Source organism: Natator depressus, chromosome 24, assembly GCF_965152275.1.
Source record: "Natator depressus isolate rNatDep1 chromosome 24, rNatDep2.hap1, whole genome shotgun sequence".
NCBI classification, from domain to species: domain Eukaryota; kingdom Metazoa; phylum Chordata; order Testudines; family Cheloniidae; genus Natator; species Natator depressus.
The window spans coordinates 7301037-7326831 of NC_134257.1; the positions used below are offsets into that span (position 1 = coordinate 7301037).

The window sequence follows — 25795 nt, forward strand, 5'->3', positions numbered from 1 at the left end:
CATGATTTTGAAACAATAATGACTTTATTGCCTCTGAAAGCAGTGATCGAAGGGGGGAGGTCGGTTGGCTTACAGGGAAGTAGAGTCAACCAAGGGGGCGGGTTTTCATCAAGGAGAAACAAACAGAACTGTCACACCATAGCCTGGCCAGTCATGAAACTGGTTTTCAAAGCTTCTCTGATGCGCAGGGCGCCCAGCTGTGCTCTTCTAATTGTTCCGGTGTCTGGCTGTGCGTAATCGGCCGCCAGGCGATTTGCCTCCACCTCCCACCCCGCCATAAACATCTCCCCCTTACTCTCACAGATATTGTGGAGCACACAGCAAGCAGCAATAACAATGGGAATATTGGTTTCGCAGAGGTCTAACCTAGTCAGTAAACTGCACCAGTGTGCTTTTAAACATCCAAATGCACATTCTACCACCATTCTGCACTTGCTCGGCCTATAGTTGAACTGTTCCTTACTACTGTCCAGGGTGCCTGTGTATGGCTTCATGAGCCATGGCATTAAGGGGTAGGCTGGATCCCCAAGGATAACTGTAGGCATTTCAACATCTCCAACGGTAATTTTCTGATCTGGGAAGTAAGTTCCTTCCTGCAACTGTTCAAACAGACCAGAGTTCCTGAAGATGCGAGCGTCATGCACCCTTCCCGGCCATCCCACATTGATGTCGGTGAAACGTCCCTTGTGATCCATCAGTGCTTGCAGCACCATTGAAAAGTACCCCTTGCCACTCGCTTCTCAACTGTGAGGGCTGCTCTCATCTTGGTATTCTTACTCTTCAGGGCAGGGGAAAGCAAGTCACAAAGTTCCATAAAAGTGCCCTTACGCATGCAGAAGTTTCGCAGCCACCGGGAATCATCCCAGACCCGCAACTCTATGCGGTCCCACCAGTCTGTGCTTGTTTCCCGGACCTAGAATCTGCATTCCACGGCAGGAAGCTTCCCCGTTACCACCATGATGTCCAAATTGCCAGGACCTGTGCTTCGAGAGAAGTCTGTCCATGTCCTCATCGCTATCGTCATCGCACTGTCGTTGCCTCCTCGCCTGCTTTTGCAGGTTCTGCACATGCTGCAGGATAATGCGCAAGGTGTTTACAATGCTCACAACAGCAGTGGTGAGCTGAGCGGGCTCCATGCTTGCCGTGGTATGTCGTCTGCAGGAGAGCAGAGTTGCAGCGGAAGCAGTGGATGACGACGGTTAGCAGTCTTACTGCACCGTCTGCTGACAGCAGTATGGCAGCTTCACGGAAAAAAGGCGCGAAACGATTGTCTGCCATTGTTTTCATGGAGGGAGAGGTGACTGGCGACATGTACCTAAAACCACCTGTGACAATGTTTTTGCCCCATCAGCTCAGCCCAGAATTCTAATGGGCAGTGGAGACTGCAGGAACTGTGGGATAGCTACCCTCAGTACAACGCTCCGAAAGTCTGCGCTAGCCACGGTACTGTGGACGCACTCCTCCGACTTAATGCTCTTAGTGGGACACACACAATCGACTGTATAAAGTCGCTTCCTAAAAATCGACTTCTATAAATTCGACCTAATTTCGTAGTGTAGACAATACCCTGAGTTACAATGTCCAAGGGTGGTAGGTTTCAGAGTAGCAGCCGTGTTAATCTGTATTCGCAAAAAGAAAAGGAGTGCTTGTGGCACCTTAGAGACTAACCAATTTATTTGAGCATAAGCTTTCGTGAGCTACAGCTCACTTCATCGGATGCGGTAGGTTAACTTTTACTCCTGTTCAGTTAGATACACCAGTTATCAGTTGAATAGACTGTGTCGCATGCTACTCCTTTTGCCAGAGTTTTGCCTGACAGAGTATCTTGAAATATGAGGTGGGTTGACTTCTGTAATGAGTGTAGGATTTAACTGACTTACAATGAGCTTTGAGAGATGCTGTGGTGCGAAGTGCCTCTAAGGTTCCTTTGATATTAGTTTGTATTTCCAATTAGGCAGTTTATTATTCTCATCTCTCAAATTCTCTAGGGTAATTGCTTTTACGTAGGTGCTGAGCAGGCCCTAGGTTCGTATGCTGCCACTTGAGGTTTCTTACTGTTTTGTCATTGAAGCCTGTGTACATGATCTTTAATTAAGGTTACTTTGAAAGGAATAGTACTCCCTGTAGTGGCTAATGACTGATGACTAGTGCTACTACTTGTTTTTCTTTTCCCCATGTTTATGGAACTCTTTGTTTATCCCTGCATTTTTGTATTGATTCAAGGAATTGTGGCAGGTGGGGAGGGATTTTTATTTCTGGGTGTGTTGTTTCAAGTTTGTCAATATATAGCCCTAGAGAGTGCTGTCTAGTCCCAGCCTGCACCACAGCTTCAGGATGGATCTTGAGAAGCCATTAACATTTAAAGTTAATTCCTATTTTTCTCTCTGGTGTAGAGAATTTGCAGAAAATAAATCTCAGTATTGTTTGTGAGAGCAATTTTATACCTTTCACATGGCTTCAAGCTCCCAATTCTTGTCCCTCCTGTGCTCACAGAGGAGGGCCCAGACCTCCTAAACTTCTTATGGCCTTGACAAATCTGTGACTTTATTTTTGTTAAATGTTAACATTGGATTCCTGGCCAGGTTAAGCCAGATCACATTGAGTCAACTGATAGTTCTTGATAACAATGGGGAATCTGTCACAATATCATTGCTGAAGAAGCAGAGTCGCTATATTAAGCCATCTCTCATAAGTTTTGTCTGAAGCGTTCTCGCTGCTAAAAACTGAATTCTCTTGAAAGCTGAACATAATTTTAAAGAAATCATTGTTCATGAATCTGAGAAAAAAGTGAAGTTCTTCTTTTTGTCTTTCAAAACCTGATTAAAATGCCTCCTGTATATTTTCGGTCAGGTATTCAATAAAATTAAGATAATCTCAGGTGCTTTTCTTCAAAGTGCAAATTCTGTCAGCATTGACCACTTTCCTGCTATCTCAGTTTGGTCACTGAGAGGGCAACTTTTAAGTTTAAGGCTTAAAAAAAATTACTCAGTACTTCAGCCAGAAGACTTAGCCTACTAGCCTTAGAGAAAAATACCTAGGCCTCCAAGCCATCTCTACTGTCATTGAAGGGAACATAACAGCTATATGCTGTGTTTGTGTGCTGTATTTAATTGTAACATATTAGTTTATTTAGTACACTTCTAAAAATGTAATTTACTCTACCTGTTTTTGTGTTCCCTTCTTTCCCTTCCGAGCTTCACTCTACTCTTTCCATCTTATAATAGATACTGGTGTAGCCTTTCTTCAGTTATTTAAAGGGTCTGTTTTCTGTCTTTTTCCACCACCCCTTTATATCTTTCTCTTTGCCGAAGTAGTTATTCTTTAACTCCCTCCCTATATTTTTTCTGTCCCTTTTCTCCCCCAGGGTGTTCAAAATACTACTACTAAAATTTATCCCATTGATCTCAACCATCCATGCCCGTCTCCTAGAAAAATTTACCAAATACAATAGCCAGATGGTTAAATTGAAGGGCCCAAGTGTCCCAGGTGGAAAACCAAGCCAATCCCCTCTCCCTCCAAAGAGGAGACTGCTTGGATTATTTCTGTGACCTCTGACTAATAAGGTATCTGAAATTTGACGCCTACCCCTCCGAGCTCTCTTGCTGCTGGAAAAGAGAAGATGCATTTCTTCGTCGTCGTCTTCTCCCGCTTCCCCCCAGAACTCCTCTAGCTTTTGCAAGTGTGTTGGTGTGAATCTTTGTTAATCTGTCCCTCACCAGCCTCTGTATTTTAGTTCCTTCGCCCTAATTAACAGCTCCAGTGCCTACATATATTTACGCAGCTTCTCTAAACTCCCACAAACAGCGGCAGAAAGAAATTTAGCCAATACTTGACAATTTCACTGTGGCCCACAGAGTTTTGGAAAGCCTCTGTGAAACAATTAATGTCAGTCTGCCTGCAATTTGGGGAGGCCTTGGAGGTGTCTGTCTGCTGATTTAGATTAATATTTTGTTCACATTTGGAAAGTTGTCTTTTCAACTGTAAGGGCCACAAAACTTAATTTAAAGAGAGAGAGAGTGCTGTTCTGCAGAAGTTGGTGGTACTCAGCTGGGAAAGGTTTCCACTCACCGTGAGGGAGTAGATTTTTCAAGATCTGGATTAAGTATCCACTTCAGCCCTTGGATACTTAAATGGGGCTTTTATTGAAGTAACAGGTTCCCCTGGCATGCTTTTGACAGAATTTGAACCTGAGTCTTAAAAGATGGCCTTTACATTTATGAGAAATGGGAAGGTGTCAGTTTTAAGGAACACTAAAAGCTCCCTAAAATCTTGTAATTGTCTATTTCACATTTTTATTTTTGTTTGTTTCAATTTGCATAGTAGGATTTTCTTACAATGTATATTACAAAATACATTGAATCAAAAAGTAATTTTACATTTGACTGTATTTTTGCCGAGACTGATCTGATCGTGCTACATGTACAAGAGATACCATGAGACAACTTAAATAGTGAGAATTGTGTGAATTTAACTCAGGTGTGGTATCTGTATACTTTGAGAGTAGTTATTTGTGGGTAGGTAGGTTATTTCACTTTCCTATCAATTTACCCTTTAATCAAGTTACCAAGATAAGACAATTGGCTTGAGAAAGAATTGATCTTGTGAGATGGTGGTAAAATGTCTACCCACCTACATCAGTGTTCCTGATGGGTGGAACTGCAAAATCTCCAAAACTGACTGGTTCTTAGAGGCACAGAAAGGAGGATATGTGATCTGAGACTAAAGTTCTCTAGAGCAGTGCTTCTCAAGCTATCTGATGTGGGGGACCGGCAATTGTTTTTTCCAATGTGCACGCAGACCGGCAACTGATGGCTTGCGGACCAGCACCGGTCCGCAGACTACCACTTTAAGTAGCACTGCTCTAGAGAATAATAGTACCAGACCATGCCTACATGGAGGGAATTGACTGGTATAGCTATTCCAGAATTACTATTCTGATGTAATTTAACTATTCTGGAATAAGTCCCACGTGGACACTATTTTTGGATTAAAAGTGATTTTATTCTGGAATTTTTACTCTATTTTGTGAGCAGAGTAATTCATTATTCCATAAAAGTCACTTTTATTCCAGAATAGTGTGTCCTCATGGGGAACTATTCCATAATAGCTATATCAGGCAGTTTTCCCATGTGGACAATACCTTATCGTGTTCAGGATAGAATTGCTAGTTTTCTGTGTGCTAACCTCTCTAACCCAAGTTCAGCACATGCATAATTTTAAGCGTAAGAATAGCTCCTTTGACTTAAATGGGACTACTCATGCGTAAAGTTACCTGTGTGCTTAGGTATCTTGTTGAATTGGGGCTTACCTACAGACAGACTGACATATCTCAAAGATCTTTTAGAAATTCGCTTTTCTTTAGCACTGGGATTACACTTCTAGCATATAGTTTTCCATTGCAGAATAATGGAAATTTATAGTGTTAAAACACACTAATATTGTATGCCCTTCTTTTCAGGGATCCATCAGTCTCTAAATCTATAGAAAGAATCTTTAAAATCTGGGAAGACAGAAATGTATACCCTGAAGAAACCATTGTGGCACTAAAAGAAGCTTTAAGTAAGTCTTTATCTTTTGCCTTTCTTAACATATAAGCTAATTTAGTATGTACTTGTAGTAGTTAAATAGTTTGAAGTCAATAAAATAAAACATTCATTAATCACTGTTTAAATGCATTCATTGCTCTTTCTGCATTTGCAGGAATTAATAAAAAGGAAAGCTAGTAGGTTAATATGAATGAGCTTTGTGATAATTATTTGTTGGACAATCCTTCCATTTAAATAAAGCCAATACTAAATCCTTTAATTTTTATCTATAGTGTAAATTGCAGTTGTACTAATTGATAGAAAATGTATATTATGTTTAAGATGACTCTTCATCCTAAAGGAGTTCTGAGCATCATGCCTACACAGAAGCTAGTTGTTAACTGTATGGAATTTGTGTCCTTGGCTGTTCCCCTTTACCTTGAGGTTTTGGGACATTCCGACTTTACATCTAAAACTTCAGTTGATACTAAAATTCTATCTGGGAATAATAATAGTAAAAATAATCTCTTCCATTTTCTCTCTGTAGATTATAGTAATAAGGTTGAATGTTATCAGTAAAACATCTACCATATTTGAAAAAAAAAATATGGAAACACTAACTAGAGTATGGAATAGTTAAAAAGTCCTCAGACACTCATGTAAATATGTTTTTAAAAAAATCCTGAGATTCCAAATATTAACTGAAAGCAACATGCACATTAAAACTAAATAATGGAAAATCTGTTCTTTCTGAGCGTGAAGGAGATGAGTGCATGATTCTGTTTTCCCTGATTACGTTATTGACAGTGAAAACTGCTTTTCTGTTGCTGGTTTAGATGTGGCTTTATGTGATTGTGGGTCAGTAATTGTTACTTGAGAAATACAAAACACTGTACTTGCTTCTTGGTGAATGAAAAGACTTTCAGTTGAACATTACAAATCTATAAAAGTGAAATCTATGTATTCTGTTAATGATTTGGAATCTCATACAGCTTTCGTAATTTAAAAAAAAATCCAGCTCACTTCTAAATTTGATTTAATAAATATTTCTTATTACACTGTTTCGCAAGCAACTTTTCAGTTGGATGCATGTTTTTTTAATATAGACATCGGGTAAGTAATTGCTCATTTAAACTACCAAACAACATACCTTACTATTTCTCCTGAAATGTGTTGTGTTTTCCTATTTGCTTTTTTGGGGCCAGACATAAATAAGTCATTGTCTAAGAGTTTAAAGAGCAAATTGTGTCAATCTCTGTGATTGCTGAATCCTCTGTTCTTTTAAAGGTGAACAGAAACTTGCTTTAAAAATAGAATGACCGTCATAGAAGTTGCTATATTCCTGAGTAAACTTAGTTTGTCTTGGGCATTCAACAGCTCATCTAGGGAAGTTGGTTTGTGGATTTTAAAACAAATTTCTGTTAATCTTTTACCATGCAACCATATGACACCAAAACCAGAGACCTTTAAAGGAATCCCATAATGCCAGACTGCAAAAAATGAAATGTTTTCCAGGTACCACTTTCAAAACACAGAAGCAGCTGAAAGAAAATCTGAACAAACAACCGAATAAGCCGTGGAAGAAATCTCAAAGTAAGGAAACAATGTGAACTACCTGAACTAATATTAAAAATGCCTTCTTGAGGAACAGAAGAAAGACTAGTGCAAAACTGGCAAAGTACCTGGCCTAAAGTATGAGCAAGCCTGTGTCTTCCAGACTTGTGAAGTTCCTTACTGACGTGTAAAACATCAAGGAGTTGCTGCTAGAAAATCACTTTTTAAGGAATGAAATGTGAATAAAATTTTAAAAGAGCAAAAGTTGTGAACTGTAGAGAAAAGATCTGGTGGAACTTCTTGGAAACTGGCTTTAGAATATTCAGAGATGAAGAGAAGACAGACATGATAACCATGTACATTGGCAACAGTGAAACATGGTGGACATTCCCTTCAAGTTCAGGAATACATCTTCAACAGCAAACTAGATTATAGGATAAATGGAATACTTACAGTGAGGCAGTGCAGTTAATGAATCATCGTTCAAAACTATCAGGAGTACAGCTTGCTAGCTGGAACCACATTTCTAATATATCAGTCTCTAACCTTGCAATAACTGTAATATGGAAAATCCTTGAGTTGGCAAGAAAGCAAGATGATGGAACATTAGATGTAAAACTTGACACATGCCACTCTGTGTGAATGCTAAGACTATTGGGACTAGGAGGACAATAAAAGGGGACAGGAGGGTTGGAATCTTGGATTACCAGAAAGAATTCGGCCACAAAATATATATAGAAAATCATTTTCTAGAACAAAAGTGGACAAGGGAGTTAGCATTTCTTATTTGATCATCTTATTGTACATTTCTGTGCTATTTTTTAGTAACAAATGGATTTAGAGCTCATGAAATGTGATTCCATATTTTTTCTCCTCAGATTCTCAATCTCAAAGTGAGATATTAGAACAGAATTGTAAGGGCAGGAAAATCTTTAGGAGGGAGATTGGTTAGTTCAAGTAAAGGAGTAAGTGATCTGTCATCCCAAGGAAATACTAAACTCAGAGGGTCAGTTTTCTATGTCTAGAGTTCAGGAACTCTTCAGAGAATTATAAACTAGCACTCAAGATTAGTGAACGAACCATTACAAGAACATTTATATACAATAGAACTGGAAAAGGCTTTCACGGTAACTGTTTATATAGTGCATATATAATACAGGAACTCCACAGTCTAACTTGTGGCTTCTGAATCATAGCTCTGTGCTTTCTAACGTGTCTGAAAGGCAGATAGAATATTGAGTGACATCTGTGTGGAGGGGGAAATATAATGAAGTGGCATCCTGTGTATGTTTTGCATAGAAATGTGTTTAAAAGGTTTTTGAAAGAGAACAGTCTCTTCTGAATTTTGATTGCAGGCAGTATTGAGTGTTTGTTCTACTTAATCCTTGTAATTGATATCTTAATTTCTTTACACATTTGTATGCCAACAGCATCCACAAATCCAAAAGTTGCTCTAAAGTCGAAGATTGTTGCTGAATTCAGAGTAAGTTTAACAAGTGAAAACATCTTTTGCATTAACCTCTGTCCTTGGACTATAGTTGCATGACTAGTTTGTTTATATCCAAGAGTCATTGGGGCTTGTGTTGAAGCTGTGGCACTCAGTGTTGATTTGTTCATTATTGTATAGTGCCCACAATGCCCTGAGGCTGCAAGCTCTGCAGAGCTGCAGCCTGTTCTGTAAAGCATCGTGTATGCTGGTGCTATTTAAAAACAGGGCATGGAAATAGAGCTAGGGATTGGAGGTAGTTAGTAAAGGCAGTTAATTCTTTCACACCGTTTAGAGTTATCTGCTGCAAGAAAGCAGTTTGCCTTCTTGCGAAGAGTGAACTGCTGTTGCTTTTGTAGCCAATGTGTTTGATTATATGATTGCCCATTGTTTTAATGTATGTTTAAATATAGGAACACTTACTAGGGCCTTGTCTATACACTTAAGTATTTACTGGTAGATTTATACTTGCAACCCCTGTAGTGGAGGTGCAGCTTATACTGCAAAAGTTATTTTGCTGCTATAGCTTGGAACAGTTCCATGAATGGAATTAGCTACACTGGCAAATGGATTTTTTGCCAGTATAACTGGATTTGCACTAAAGCTTTTGTTTGTACAGCTCTGTCAGTTGACGGTGTAATTTTTTTTCCCCACACTCCTAACTGACATACCTCTGCCGGCAAATCTTTCTCCTGTTTACGAGACATAGAGTTCTGATCACCACCATGTTCATTTCACTTCCATTTGTTATGAATTTAAACCGTATGTTTCTCTGAATTAATTTATTCCAGAATAGTAAAAAAGCATCTGCTTTGATACAGAGACAGCTTTTCAATGGAATATTTATTTCTGTTACTTAAAAACAGGTCCATAATGTTATCGTTGCAAAGTTAGGGCTTCTCTTCTGCAGAATGTGATGAGGATGCTGTTCTTGTTTTTCAGCCACAATCGCTTGTTGATGAATTGTTGTTATATAAGCGTTCAGAAGACCAGATAGAACTGAAAGAGAAGCAGCTTTCCACCATGAGGGTGGATGTATGCAGCACTGAAACTCTTAAATGCTTAAAAGGTACAAGCTGTGTATTCTGGCAGTCATATTATCAAAGGAAACAAAAATGTATCCGTAGTTTTAGTAATTCATGGGCTCTTTTACATCACAGGTTAGATTTCTGCCTTATTCTGTAATGAATTTCAGATTGAGGAATGCTAAGTGATGTCAAAGCACAATTAACACATTTTCAGAGGTATCAGCTCCTTTTATTTAAAAAATGCAGTACTGCGGTATTCTACGTTAGTGATCCAGTACATTACAGCAGTATTGATGCCGCAAATTTTTTAGCTGTCACTGTAGTATTTCATAAATCACAGGACAGAAATGTCTGATTTCAGTCATGAGCACATCAACTGCCTCCTAATGCACATAGTCTCCCAATATCTTGTTTTCATGTGTAGTAGATCTTGTAATCCTTCTACAGTTGTTTTTAATTAAAAATGTAGTTCGTCCAGTGCATGTATTGAATGTTTTTATTTTTCAAATAACTTAAAAATGCACATCGTGCCTTTAACGGTCTGAAGTACAGAACTTCAGAGCACTTGTCCTCAAGATGTAGTAACAACTTAAACTGTGAGATTGAAGCTGGGAGCTTGAGCACCAAAAGCACATCTCTACTGCTTGAGCTAAAGGAGTAACTGAAGATACCCAAAGTAGGCTGCCATCCTTTGTAGTCTGGCTAGGAGAAGGGGATGGAACACTTCATCAGTTTAGTACATAACCTGCATGGAGATAAGAGCCATGAGCCAGATTTACAAAGGTATTTATTTAAGTGTCCAAAGTTGCAGATAAGCACCTAGTGAGATTTTCAAAAATGCCCATCTGCAGCTTTAGACACCTAATACCTTTGTAAATCTGTCCCTATATGTACAACAGCTGCTAGCAAGTACAAAGTACAAACTGTAGATGGCCAGGATTTGTTTGTTACAGGGTTTTCCTCAGAACAGAGTATGTGTTTCAGAATGCATGGATTTCTTAATGTGTTCAGTAGTCCATAACTTAACATTACAGATTTAATAATTAGCTGCTTAGTTCTTCAATAAAGCTACAATAATTTAAGATTTAGGAAGCTGTGTAAACTTGATTGGAAATAACGTTACAAGGGAGTAAACAAATTTAGTTTCATTGCCCAAATGAATAGGAAATTTCATTGTAAAATTGAATTGCTTTAAAAATAGCTGGTAGCCAGTTACTGCAGCCTTTCAAAATTGTCATAAAAATGTAGCAGCCCATAAACATAGTCCTACCAATGTAATGGTGAAAAAAAAACTGAATAATGTTTTCTTGCCCCTCTAAACAGATCAAAACTACTGACCCCAGATGATTGGAAGAGTAGAATTTCAAAAGGCTAACTCTAGTGGCCCCACATGCCTGTAGAATGTGGTTTTATTCTTTGTTTTTCTTTTTCTTTTTTTTTTTTTAAAAATCCATGTGAGATGTTATTACTGATCACTGGCTTGAAAACCAAAGAATACAGACTGCTAGTTGCCTTGCCTTTACATGACTTCATTACCAATTATTACACTAGTTATCTGCTAAAAACTATGAAGTGCACGTACCAACTTACTGAATATTAATTATTCTGTGTGAGTGAGTGAGAGGAGAACTCTGTGTATTCCAGGGGAGGTAATGTGCATAATGTAATTTGTCGTTAATATTATCTCTTTCAGACAAAACAGGAGGAAAAAAGTTCTCCAAAGAATTTGAAGAAGCGAGTTCAAAGTTAGAAGAATTTGTAAATGGTTTAGACAAGCAGGTGAAAAATGGCCCCTCACTAATTGAAGTGCTTGAGAATGCTGGTATCTTTTATGAAGCACAATATAAGGAAGTCAAGGTGGTAGCAAATGTAAGTGCAAAGTTTTCCCCAATAGCAAATATCTTATTGGTACAGCATTACTAATAAGAGGACATAATGCAGAATTCAAACTGATAATTGAGGTTTATCTGCATTTGTTAAACTCTTTACTAGAAAAATGAGTGATAAAATCTCAGTGTACTAATGAAAGAAGTAGAAATTATGTGAGATTATAACACAAATGGTTTAAAAGGAGAGCAGAGATGATGGAGGTCAACTAATGAGATAATTAGATGCTGTTAAGGTTGATAGGCGCTCATAATTTGACCTTCCATTTTTCTCATATGTTTTGCAAATTCTCTGCATGTGAAAAAAGAAAAGATTCATTTGTTATGCTGAGTGTAAAGTTAACTTCAAGAAGCTGAACACCTTTGTTGGTAATCTAGAGCTGAGTGTGACCTTTGGGTACTGAAGTTTTTCCTCATTTCTTGCAGCATTGTATCAAACGTGATAGTTTATGGATTTGAAAAGATTCTTCCAACAAAAGCATTAACTAAATGGAAAAAGTAGTTACATGAATATTCCTTCTGAGGTTTTTGCTCTACAAGCCATACTGAAAAGCGAAATTCTTAATGCAGGGGCAGAGATGCTTGGGGAGTTGAATATGCTGCTATTAATACTATAGAAATGGTTCAAAGGTGTGTTATTTTTCCTTCTTTATAAAGGACACTAAGCTAAATATCCTTTTTTTTGTGTGTTAGGCTTATAAAACATTTGCCAATAGAGTTAGCAATCTAAAGAAAAAATTAGATCAATTGAAAGCAACTCTTCCTGATCCAGAAGAGTCTCCTGTCCCTTCTCCAAGTATGGATGCTCCATCTCCAACTGGTTCTGAGTCCCCTTTCCAGGGAATGGGGGAAGAGGATGACATCCAGTCTCCAGCAGTGGAAAGCGAGAAGTCTGTATCTCCGGAACCTGTGGCAGATAATCGGGATGTGGAGGACATGGAACTGTCTGATGTGGAAGATGACGCCTCTAAAATTATTGGTAAGTTCTGTGGAAGTAGCAGTAACATGGGCTAATAGTTTTATACTATCCACAAAACTTTTTAGGCAAAACAGTTTTTCCAGACCTCATTTAGAATCAAGAGGATGTTGAGAAACTTTCCTTGTTCTGGGAATACTGCAGCTCTGGTACTATGCCAGGCCTCCAGCAAAAAACAGGGAATTAAGACCCAGATATTCCTAACTTAAAAAACAAGCATAAAAAAACCTCTCTTCATGAGGCTGTCATTACACACCCTAGCAGTTCAGTAAAGAGCATGAACAATTGCTTTTCCTCTGAGTCTTTACATTAGTATGTTTTAAACCTGGAACACATTGAGAAGCCTGCAGCTCTTAGGCCAAAAGAATTCTGTGAGGCAGATTGAACATTCCATGTTTTTTCTCTGTATTTGAATTAGTGGAGGAGAGGAAGGAGAAACAGGTTGTTCCTTCTTCAGCACCTGCAAAGACTGAAAGTGTCCCAAAAGCAACACCCTCCACAGTGGTTGTTGCTACACCAGCGGTGGTAACTCCTGCTCAGACTCCTCCAACTCCCAAGACAGTGAGCACAGTGCCTGTCCCTCCGTCACCAGCGCTTGGTCTGCCAAACCTTGCCAACGTTGACCTAGCAAAGATCAGCTCCATTCTTAGCAGCTTAACTTCTGTTATGAAGAATACAGGTGGGTGTCTAAATTGCAGGTTGTGACTGAGTGGTGCTGTTCAGCAGAGACAGAATTCTGCGTTGTACAAGCAATAACTTTGTTGGTCAGATCTTTTTTTGCTTCTGTAACATTTTAGAACTAAAACATTGAATGGTAATTCAGTCTGTACTTCAGGAGAGCTGTGACATATTGGTACTAAACACACTCTCAAAATCAGTTTTAAACATGCTTCCTTTTAAATGATTTAAGGCGATCTATAGTGTAGCGTTTCAAAGTAGGACATGGTGCTACCCAAATCTATGCACCATAGTGATCTTAGGGTGTGTCTGTGCTAGGGTTCCTGCTGTTGTTAACACTGCAGTAGTGAAGGCGGCCATGCTAGTTGTAGACAAGGTTTCCCCAGCTGCTGACATTTTTAACAGTGTCATGTTAAATGCTGGTTGCCTCAGGAGCCTTGCCTACACTAGCACCTTACTGCAACTCTACTGGTATTAGTAATAGTTGAAATTTTTAGCCAGAAAACCCTACCTTAACGAAGCAGAATGTATGAGCAGTGTATTTATTGACTGTTTTCATTGCTCTTGGAAAGTAGCATTTTGTGTTTCTGAGCAGCAAATGTTTTCACCCCAGGGGTCAGTCCTGCATCAAGACCTTCCCCAGGAACCCCAACGAGCCCCACGACTCTTACTAGTGGCCTGAAGACTCCTATTGTGGGGACTCCATCTGGTCCTCCAAATCCGTTAGCAAATATTCTTTCCAAAGTTGAAATAACTCCTGAAAGCATTTTATCAGTTCTCTCCAAAACCCAGACCCAGACTGCACCAGCATTGCAAGGTAAGTATTTAAAATTCACTCCTTTTGCACAGTAAATTTTGCAACAGATTTGGGAAGTGTTTTCCTGTGTGTTTAATCTTTTAAAAACCTTTTTAAAATCTGATGGTGTTGGATACTGTCCTGGGACATTTTATATTTGCTTTATTAGTTGCAACTTTTATGACTAAATCTTGTTGTTGTTGCACAGTAAGCAAATAGTGTTAATATGTTTAATTGCTGGACTTCACCCTGGCTTTCCAATTAGCCAAGTAATTATATTGCATGTGTTTGCTAAAATCTTATGGTGCATGGAAAAAATGTAGCAGAGCAGGGGACCAATGAGTGAGTGCCACTTGGATTCTATTCCTAGCTCTGGGATGGGGTTCGGTGGAGCGGAGGACTCTAGGATTCTGGGAGGGGGGTTCCCTCTGCTACTTGCTCGTATGATCTTGGTTAAGTACATCACTTCCATATGTCTACTTAACTAGCTGTAACATGGACATAATACCGATGTGGTTTAGATGTGTGTTATAATTTATATTGGTAAAACAATTTGAGATCAAAAGCACTATGGGAATGCAAAGTAATTAGTATTTAATAGTATGTAGAGATGGCAAAGTCTAACCATTTTGTTGGCTCAGATGTCAGTTTCAAAAATTTAAGTTTGTAGCTTCTCTGCCTACAAAACCAATCATGATTATGGCTTAGCACGAGTTTTCTGTTGAAATGGTTGTAGGTTACTCTGCCTCTTAAAATAGCTAATAAAAATGTTTTTTTTGTTTGTTTTTTTTTTTCTCCAGGTTTGTCATCCTTACTTCAAAGCGTTGCTGGAAATACAGCTCAATCAAGTGAAACGGCATCTCAGAGCACTTCAGCATCACCAGCCAATACAACTGTTTCTTGCGTGAAAGGGAGGAATGTTCCTTCCAATACTCAGTCTTTTATGTCCAAAAATATTGGTTATTCTCCAAATTCTTCTACTGCTGAGGTTTCTTCAACTTCGGTTAACAAGGCTCCTGTTGGACATAGCCCAGGGCTTTCAAGTTCTAGTTTTAAACCACCAACAAATTCCCTTGGATTTGCCAGTACCCATCCTACCAGTCCTTCCCTTTTACCAACAGAAACCCCATTGAGTCAGTCCTCTGAGATTTCAAAAACAAAGCTGGAGTCAGAACCCACCTCTCCAAGCCTGGAAATGAAGATACACAATTTTTTAAAGGGAAACCCTGGTTTCAGTGGTTTAAACTTGAATATTCCAATTTTAAGCAGTTTAGGGTCCAACATCACGTCAGAAAGCCATTCATCTGACTTTCAGCGTGGTCCTACCAGCACCTCTATGGACAATGTGGATGGAACGCCAGTCCGTGACGAACGAAGTGGAACGCCAACCCAAGATGAGATGATGGATAAACCAACATCAAGCAATGTTGACACTATGTCTTTATTATCAAAGATTATAAGCCCTGGATCTTCTACTCCCAGTAGCACAAGGTCCCCTCCTCAGAGCAGAGATGATGGATATTCCCAAGAACTGTCTAATTCTGTGCCTGCCTATAGGTCTTTCGGTCTTGGCAGGGAATCTCCAGCCAGCGTGTACAAGCAATCGTCTGATATGGAAATACCTTCTTCTTTAATGGATTCACCGCAGGAGAAGTTTTACCCAGACACATCTTTTCAAGAAGATGAAGATTATCGTGACTTTGAATATTCTGGGCCACCACCATCTGCCATCATGAACCTGGAGAAGAAGCCATCGAAATCCATTTTGAAAGCTAGTAAGCTTTCCGACACTGCAGAGTATCAGCAAGTTCTCTCTAGTTACGGTCAAAGAGCACAAGAGTTTAGTGTGAAGTCATCTTTTCCTCAGTCTATGAGGTCTATTCTTGATCAAAATGAGAGCTGTGATCCGCTGTCATCGTCTTCTGGAATGTATGGAAGTTACAGCCTACGAGCAAATGACTCTGGATCCGATGGTTCCCCTTCACCCAGTAAGAACGATGTGTTTTTCACACCAGACTCCAATCATAATAATTTATCAAAATCTGTGATACATTCTGGCCTGGCACAGAAACAGTATCCAGACTCTCCCCATTCACTTCCTCACAGATCAATCTTTTCTCCTCAAAACACTCTTTCAAATCCTGCTGGTAGACCACCCACATCCAGTGTGGAGAAATCTTTAGGTTCTTCCATTTCTGCCACTTCAACAATTGAGTTTAAGAACATGCTTAAAAATGCATCTCGCAAGCCTTCTGAGGAAAAGCATTTTAGCCAGGTTCCTAAAGGTAGCTCACATGAAGGGGTTAGCCTGTCTAGTCTCAGCCAAGCTGGAACTTCGACAGGAGAGCAGCAGCAGCAGCAAGAGGAGCACTATCGTATAGAAACTAGGGTGTCATCATCTTGTTTAGACTTGCCTGATAGCACTGAAGAAAAAGGAGCCCCCATAGAAACTCTGGGTTACCATAATGCATCCAATAGGGGAATGTCAGGAGAACCAATTCAGACAGTAGAATCTATAAGAGTTCTTGGGAAAGGAAATAGAGGACATGGGCGAGAGGCAACTAGAGTAGGCTGGTTTGAGCTAAGTAATACAGGTAGTGCTTTTGATAATGGGCCTTCAAGTGCTACTGAGCTGCCCACCATGGGTACTGGCAGTGGAATTGCCAGCTTTCAAACACAGTACAAAGAACACGTGCCACAATTTCAGGAGAGTGTAAACAATTTCAGAACAAATAATTTCAGCACTGCCTTTGAGCGTCACATACCACCTCCTCCCATAGAGCATGGAACTCCTTTTCAGAGGGAACAAGTTGGTGCACCTGCTGGGCCCCCATCTGCTCCGCCCAAGGATCATGGAAGCCTGTTTCCTAGGGATCACTCAGTTCCTCCACACATGTCATCAGTGGATCACACTAATCCTTTTTCAAAAGAAAAATCCTCTCCACTCTCATTGCCTCATGCTGCCCCTCCTCCTCCTTCTGTGGAACATAGCGGGGTTCCATTTCCTACTCCTCCCCCTCCACCTCACTCTGTGGAACATGGTGGCGTTCCATTCCCTACCCCGCCGCCACCTTCTGGGGAACACAGTGGCATTCCATTTCCTGCCCCTCCCCTGACCGTGGAACATGGTGGTGTCACGTTTTCCAAGGAGCATGGTACTATTCATCAAGGAACTATAAAAGAGCATTTTAATGTGCATTCAGGACCAAGGGACCATGTGGCCCCACCTCAGCGAGACCACAGTGGTCCACCCCTTGGTCGGGTTCGAGAAAACATAGGCCTAGCTTCCCTTTCGAGAGATCAGCTTGGGCCATCCCATAGTGTTCCTTCCATTGGCCCATCTCATAGAGACAATGTAAACCGGAGTGGAATGATGATTAGGAACCCACGACCAGACTTTAGGCCTAGGGAACCTTTCATAAACAGAGAACCATTTCAGAGCTTAAAAAGGCCTCGGCCACCTTTTGGAAGGGGCCCTCCATTCTTTGCACCAAAACGCCCGTTCTTTCCTCCCAGGTACTGAAACAGACATGCATCTCTGTAAGTGAAGGTATTTTGGATATTCTAGAGAGCAGTGGAAGTAGCGCTTTCACTTTTGTTTTTTCTTAAAGAGCCCCATAACATTTTTCTAAATTAAATATGTTCTGATACTTTTTTTGGTTGTTTATTTTTTTAAGCCACCCAGTTGGCATAAATCTAGCAAAATGTTTTAACAAAAAATAAGAATTTTCCGAAGAGTATTGCCGTTGAAATAAAACTTCTAGTCGTAAAAAATGATTGAATGTGCGATGTTGGGATGTTATTTTTAGCTGATTACCAAATTGTTTTGCTTCATGAGTCCTCCGAACCCATGTCAAAAAATAGAGATGGGGGAAGGAACTCTGTTGCTACTGTTGATTAAGGAAGATAAAGGGTCCAAGCTTTCAAAGCCTTCCCTGTGGCAATAGAAATATTAACCCTTCCTTGTGCCTTTTGTTAGGTTAATCAGTCACTTTTTTCACTGATATCTGCTTAGTCGGTCCCTTGCTATGAAGCCTTGGAACATCTTGCTGCTTGCTGTTTTCCATCTTGCTGACAGGAATAGGGAGAGGGTAGGCAACTAACATGGTCAGTTTTTCAGCCCTTCTGTTTGCTTTTTCTGCCTTTCTCAAAATGCAAAAGGAAAAAGCCTCTGCTTTTCACAGTTGACAGCTTTGCCACTGAGGGTCTTGAACTTTTCTCCCAAGCTGGGTTTCAGAAAACAGTCTCTAAAGTTTGTGCACTTCCTATCTCTAACTTGGCTTCCTTCCTCAACATGCTAAGAGGGTTATATTTTGCTGAATATAAATCAAGTAATGCATTTGAAATAAGTGGATGCAGGGAGGTAGCTAGCGGTAAAACTCAAATCTGCTTACACACACACATTTAATGTATACAATGTATATTTGAAATGCGCCTGCATTCGCATGTACAAGCTGCATCGTATTTTTTCTTTCTTGTCTTGTATCACAGAGCTAGGCCAGGTCTAGTAAACGATATTTACTTTTTTGCTGGGAGCATCGTTGACTTACATGTATTCTTCACTTTTTGTAATCACACCTTTCCGTGTGCTTTGTTTGAAGCACATAGTTCCATGTAAGATGAGAGAGAAACTGCATGCAGCAATGTTAAAACAGTACCTAAACTCTCTTCCCACATATTTTCATAAACTCACTTCTGCTGCCATGTGCATAGAAGACTTTGTGTGGAGTTGGAATTACTTTATTTGATTTTTTTTTTAAGTGAGTAGAATACAACATACTAGTGTTTGATAAAGGTATGGGAAAATATCTATAAAAATAACTACAAAACGAGAAAATGGCAGAGCATTTGTTTGTGCTTGGGCTGTGTGTTTTATTTAATATATATAATATGTATAATTATATTTGCATACGCAAGTAAGCGAATCGGAAGGTTGTATGGGTGTATTTTATTGAATTGGCCTGGGTTTACAGAAAGAATGATGTTATAGTGCCAATGCATAGAAACCTTCTCTGTTTTCTAATCTTAGAACAAAAACGTACGTTCCACTTCATTTTGCAGTCAGCAGCAGACGTCGCTGCTGCTGGTCTGTAGGGGGGCTGTATTTAGGCAGCATCATGGAATGGTGCACCTTGTTGTGTGGACTGTTTCAGTTAAACAGAATTCCTGAAAAAGTAACTGCATGTGTAATTCATGCAAACACTGAGTGTTTAAACTTTTGGGTTAAATTTAAACAGTATTTATTCCTTTTCTGTTCCTTCTGAGTTCTGTTCTCTTTGGACACCACAGCTCCTTTCAGTGAACCTCCAATATGATTATTGAATGGATAACACACCAGAGTACTACTGTGAGGGTAGCTCGTGTAAGTTAAGCAAAATGTTCAGAAGGAAAAAACAAGGCAGTAAAGATATAAAGCAAGAAAACTACGTAATAAGATGTGAGAATTCGCTTATCCTGTGATATGAAGTAAGATGATATAACTCAGTTCCCTATACACCAGCACTCAGAATGTCTGATCATATTTCTTATTAGTGAGAATAAACGTGCTCACCTACAAAACAACCCAAGATGGAAGAATGATTAGCTCAGCATTCATTTCCTTGTATGCCCAAAGTCTAGCCATACAGCTCTTAAATTTTAGGACTTGTAGGACATGGATATATTTTAATATCTAATGTTAATGTCCAACACGAAAACTGAAAAAATTTCACAGCTTTTGATGTATATTGGAAATGACGCATAGCTTAGCCCAACTTCTTTGCTCTACTGGAACATTTTAAATGAAGCTTTCAGTAGCCTAAACTACACAATCCCATTGCTTTAATATCTATCCTGGCTTGAAGGGACAGTTTCAGAGAAGTCATAGCTTAAGGATGCTTTGTTGGAGGAAACCCAGGGGGGTGAAAAAACGCAGGAGGTTCTGATGTAAGAATGGAACCAATATTGACTAGAAAAAAAAATTCCCTCTAGAATAAAAGAATGTGAATTGTTTCTGCTGCTCTTGCTTAAAGTGGTGATTTCGAAGTAAGGAATTATTAAAATCAGATGGTGACATCATCTAAGAACTGCTCTCCATGCCATCTGACATGCCTGGCGAGTAGCTTCCTTGCTCTTGGAGGTGGCTTTTTGGGTAACTTGAAAAGTAAAATGACTGATTAAAAAAAAAAAAGACACACAAACTTATTGTAAAAAAAAAAACAAAAAAAAAAAACTATTTTAATGGTGAAAGCTCCATGTTTTTTGTTTGAGGTTTTTCATTTTATTCTGTGCTTGTTACTTTAAACAAACTGTCTACAGTAACTGAAGACACGTGTACATATGTAGAAACCACACAACTTATTTCTGGACATGAAGGCGTTTTTTCCTGTGTCTGTGATTTAAACTCCCCACCGTTCTTGAACTTTTGTATTTCACCTTATAAGAAAAAGAAATAAACATGTATTTTTTAAATAAAGCATGAAACAGTGTGTCTCATGAAGGACATAACTTCATAAAGAAGAAAATCAAATTGCAGACAGCCTTCAGTGTGCACTCCAGCTGTTCTAGAAACAGAGAGGACAACCCAAACATTGCACTGGTACAGCTTAACGGCAGTCAGTAGAATTAACTTTTACTAGAGGTTATAAACATTTAAAATGTATCCCTGTTCTAGACTTCTGCTAGTGTAGTACAGCTGTTCTTGTCACCAGACTTATGAATATGCACCATTTAGATTTCTACGGTCCCCTCAGATACACAGTATGCATACCTGCCTCTTTGGAAAAATTCCAGATATGCTATGGTGTGCATTGTATATCAGAGAGGCCGGTCTACAGCTGTGGCTGACTTTGTGATCTAAATACATTTAGAGATTCTTTACTTGTAAAAACATTGTTCAGGTGTGAGAAACCTGTTTAGATAATGTGAATAATGGTAATTTTTTAAAAAAGTGCAGAATAAATGATCATATCCTGAAATTAATTATTCAAAAATAAGCTGCAGTGCTGTTGTTTCAAAACTGCTGTAAATATTGGCTGCTTTTTTTGTGTGCCTGTTAAGATTAATTAGATATGTTGGATTTATATTCTCAAGTGTTCCGTGTGGAGAAAGCAACGTGCATTAGAGGAAGCGACAATAAAACTGCAGATCATTTTGAAATGTGTATTAATACATTTAATAAAATAACTAGTTCTAATGTTTTGATATTCTTTTTTAACTGGAACTCTGTTTAAGTGTACAGGGGGTGTAAGATTGCCTGATCTGTGAAAATGACCACAATATTGGGCTGAAGAGAGAGCGTCAGTTTTTTTGCAGTATAGAACAGCAGCCAGGCTTTGTTTCATCGTTGCTGAATTACAAGTTTAGGGTTAGTGTGGCCTAACCCTTTTTTTTTTTTAACTCTTTAAAAAAAAAAAAAAAAAAACACAAACACACACAAGGAAGAATCTGCCTGCAGCTCAGGTTCCGTGACCATTTTGAAGACTGAAAGAAATTGAAAACTGTTGGAAGATGGTTCTGTTTCTTTTAATTTTACATAGAGGCGGTGTTTGGAGGCAAATCTGAAATTACTGTTAACTTGCAGAGCAAAATACAGAAAATGGAATATTCTACCAATACTTGTGGGCTGAGACAATACTTCCCCCGCCCCCATTTATTTTTGTATTGCATATTAATAAAGTGTACTTTACTTGGTGTGGTTTCCTTTCAAAAGAGTAAGATTTTTGCACCAGTTTACTGCTTTCTGGCCTCTGTACATACTCTTCTGTCATGTAATTTTGAAGGGTGGTGATGTTGATTTTCAGGGTTGTCTTGGCTTCCTGTCCTTTTTTGTTGGCTGGGGGATGGGAATAGCTGGCTACACAGCCTTGAGAGAAGCTGGTCTCCGTGATTACTGCTAGAACCTCACTTTCAGTCTGTATCTGCATAGCACAAGATGCAGTTATGTGAAGCAATTTAAAGAGTATCATTTTTAATAACTTCAGAGGTGCATGGTCATTAATTTCTAAGAAATTGCTTTAGCTGGCCTAACCTAGATTATCAAAATGGAAAGAATTTTAAACTGAATTTACTTTTTGCCATTTATGCTGATTGGCTACCTTTTGCATTTCACTTACTATGGACAATAAGAAGAGCCTGCTAAATTCTGCATTCTGGTACAATGGTAGAATGTAGTAGTAATTTGGCTCCTAAGTGCTTCAAAGTAAGCCATAAACAAGGAATTCTTATTTGAAATTGTTTCTAGAATAGGAAACCTATTTTATTTTCCAAGCTACAATTTTTGTATCTAAACTTATGTCCACATGTCATTTTGTAAAGATCATTTAGATAGTAGAATAACTCTTCAGGGAAGGTTATCAAACGTCTCAAGCAAGGCACTATTAAACATGGAAGTCATGGACCTCTAGGAATCAATACAAAAATAAGCCAAGAGGCCCCTTCTAATCCAGTGTCTGTGAATCTAATGAATACTCACCCCTAGTTTTGGAAACATGCTGGTTATTGTATTTAGTGCGGTCTTTCATGTGGAACTCCAAGTCTTTCAAGGTTTTTGTGACTGAGGCAGAATACTGCTGAATTCAGTAAGCCTATTTATAGCTTTTTCAATATCTAAAGTAGTAGACTCTTAACAACTTAAATCCCCCTGTGTGTCTGAACTGTAAAAGTTCCTCTCGTTAGCTCAGGTGTCATGCAAAACTTGGTCAGATTAAAAATGTCAGATCCTGCTCAGCACTCTGTACCCGCCAGCCTTAGTGAGTGTATAATTTGTCATTTTATTGTGATGTTGCATCCACTCACCCTTTAGCATCCAACCCAGGGCAGTTACTCTCCTTGTCTGTCTCCAGTGACCATTTCCCCTCCCTCCTTTTCATCTCATTGCTTTTGATACCATTTCTCATCTTGAGAGGATTTCACAAAGTCTCTTCCAAGGTTTTCAAGAAAGGTCACACTATGGATATACTAATATAGAGCAGGTCACTTGCTACCCTCCTCTAACATGAGGGGCTTTGGTTCCTCCCTAGCTCAGTGGGTGTTCCTGAATCTCTCTCCCTGCTCTTCAGATGAGTCCTGCCATGCAAATATTTTCTATTTATCTTCCCTCTACTCTGACCTACCTCAAACTGACTTTGGTAGGGTTCCATATTGCACTTCAGTGACTTAAAAGATCTTTCTCATTTTCAAGTGAAGGGTGTGGAGCTTTTTAAAGGGCAGCCCTGAAAACTTCATCTTGGATCTGAAGGTCAGGCTGGTTTCTGCTGGACTGCTGCGTCAGAACCATGAATGGCCAAATTCTGGGGTGGGGGCACAAGTGGAAAAGTCTTGTCCTGAATTGTTAACTTCTCACTTGCAGTTGCTACATGAGCTTATAAATAAGAATAAAATCCAGCAGCTCGCTCCGAAAGCTGTTTGCGCTTTGCAAGGTCACTAAGATTATGCATAGTGCTGAATATGGGGGGTGGGCAGACCTGTTCCATAAATATGCCCACTTAGTTACTTTTCAGAGCAGAGCTGCCGTTTGAAGTAGCACTGGCACTGCATTCCTCTTCTGTACTGTTATTTATCACTGATGCAGGCAGACCTGTAGAATCTATAACTGGAGGCCCATGTGTTGAGTGTGTCGGATGCAGATTGTTTTCACATTAAGTGCTCTCACATTCTTGAAGCTAATGCAGCGTCGGAGTCTTCCAAGGGGATATGATCCCTTAGGCTCAGCCTAGCACTCTGAATGTGCACAGGGTAAAAAGAACTTCCTAGCATGGCTAAAACTGGGCAGGGTATTTGAAAATTGCTTGAATTGCAGTTGGTGTTCCTTGCGTTTTGGTTGAGTGTGGGCTGCTGTGTGTTACGGGCAATAACGAAGCCCAGGGTAGAAGTGCTACAAAATTCTCCCATCCTTGTTAATTCCATTTTAATCAACTAACTGCTTACATTTTTAAACCTTCTGAAAGATTTTCTTCTGCAGGCTTCCATTCAGCTTATTTATGCGTAGCTTGGCAAGTTAGCATCAGAAGTAATGCCATTTTCCACCGACACGGCCACCCCCCACTGCAGACTTGCAAAATAGAGATTTTATTTCCAGCTGCATTTCAGTCTGCTCATGCAGTGAGGTGCTGCTTAGCCTATGCCAGGGCATCCAAACATATGCCAGCCTAGGGGCTGTTTTAGCAACTTGGCAGGAGCTTGAGAGCTGCTCTCTTAATTTGCTGAACGTGATGCAGGTATGTCCAGCCTCCTCCCACTTTACATCAGTGCAACCCCTGGGGATTGCTGGTCATGCACAATTCTCTACTTTCATTCATGTGTGTCAAGACCATGTGCTGAGCCACCATATTGAAGACGGGCAGCCCCAGGCTGTGCTGGGAATGCATTTGTTCCATGGGCTGGACACTTGGTATCTTTGCTGTGTTCAGATGGGATTATAAAGCATTTAAGTGATTTGAAAACCCCCCACCCTTCCTGCGTAGATTGCTGAGCTGCAATACATTGAGGGAGCTTGCCCTTTTGAGGTGACCTTGGCATGTCCCAAGATATGATGTGATAGGGAGGCGACTGCCCTGTCTCTCACCCTTGTAAGAATGTGCTGAGAATTAGTGGTGTAGCTAGCTGAGCTTTGGGGATGGAACATGGCACAGGTGTGGTGTATCCCTCCTGCTAAATTATTGGAGGTTAGGAGTTTCTTGAATGGCAACTCGGATCTAGCAACCTAATGTCCAAAGCAAAGGGGCCCCTGGCTCAGGTGGAGTTATGCAGCGCTTAGTTTGGAAGCTGATGGAGCCGCTTTGAAATCAGCCGACAGAGGCTGCTGTACAGCGACATGTAATTTGCTCCTACAGTTCAGAGGCCATAGGACAAGAAACCAGACCTGGTAGTCAGTGCCATGCCCAGCCACTGATCCAAAGCCATCCCCTTGAGAAACGGCCATTGTGCTGCCACAGTGTATGGAGAATGCCACTTCTTTGCCTCAACCCTCCTTTCCCCTGTCAGCCATTGTTAACAGCCCAGGCTGCGCTCCCCAAATGGGCAGGGTCTCTCCTGAAAATCTTGGTCTCTGCTCCACTGAGGCTGGCAGGAATTACTAGCTTATTTGGGTTTATCTTAAAAAAGTAAATAATTCAAACATTTGCAAACTGTAATTCAGCAGGGTCTTACCTTTGCAGACCTGATTTCATTTGGGTACCAAGGCCTGTACCCACTAAAGCCCTAAATTGGTTTAGTTTTCATTGTGCTACTAGTTGACAAGCCAGTCATGTTGACCAGCGGTTTGACTAGCTGCTGCCATCCCTCCCTCCCTCTTCCCCACCCCCCCCCCCCGACAGGCTTGGCTGGGGTTTCTATTTGACTTAAAATCACACTTCCCACTTCAACCGTGGTAAACTTCTAAGACGTTTTAAAAGTGCTAGCAGGGACAGGACTTTGGTGTCAGGGCTTCCAATGTGACAGCATGGGTTTAAGGCTGGGATTTGCAAAGGAGCCCAAGGGAGTTAGATGCCCAAATTCCATTAGAAACTAATGTTTGGCACCTAATTCTCTTAGACGCCTAGCCTTAAATCATTCATTTCTCCTCTTTCCCCTCCAGTTTGCACAGCTAACAATCGCTTGCCTAGGGGAGCAGCATCTTGTATTACAGAAGCTTTAGACCTTGGGTAAAATTTTCAGAAATGTCGAAAGTCCCATTTTTAAAGACTGGCCTAGGTGCAAAATGAATCTATTTCAATCAACCCTGCTGGAGTAGCACATCCCAAGATGATTGCATTTTGCAGCATTGATGGGGCCTAGTGGTCACTTTGATGCCTCTCTCCTCCCCCTTCCTGCTCTGCTGTACTGGATTTGTTTCTTGGCCCAAGTTTATCTGATATCAGCTGTTCAAGTACCTTTATATATTAAGCTC

At 40.0% G+C, this 25795-nt stretch overlaps 1 protein-coding gene across 2 annotated transcripts in view; it reads left to right on the forward strand.

The window, feature by feature from the left end:
* The window catches only part of RPRD2 (regulation of nuclear pre-mRNA domain containing 2), a 50089-nt gene extending 28748 nt beyond the window's left edge, over window positions 1-21341 (forward strand). Inside the window, exons 3-11 of one of the 2 annotated variants that reach the window (XM_074939051.1) lie at window positions 5459-5559; window positions 7041-7118; window positions 8510-8562; window positions 9508-9634; window positions 11287-11462; window positions 12173-12458; window positions 12874-13134; window positions 13747-13950; window positions 14730-21341. In XM_074939051.1, the coding sequence (XP_074795152.1) occupies window positions 5459-5559; window positions 7041-7118; window positions 8510-8562; window positions 9508-9634; window positions 11287-11462; window positions 12173-12458; window positions 12874-13134; window positions 13747-13950; window positions 14730-17452 (4009 nt within the window). In that variant the 3' untranslated portion in view covers window positions 17453-21341. The remainder of the gene's footprint in view (window positions 1-5458; window positions 5560-7040; window positions 7119-8509; window positions 8563-9507; window positions 9635-11286; window positions 11463-12172; window positions 12459-12873; window positions 13135-13746; window positions 13951-14729) is intronic. The other variant, XM_074939052.1, reaches the window with a different exon arrangement.
* Window positions 21342-25795: the final 4454 nt, after the last annotated feature.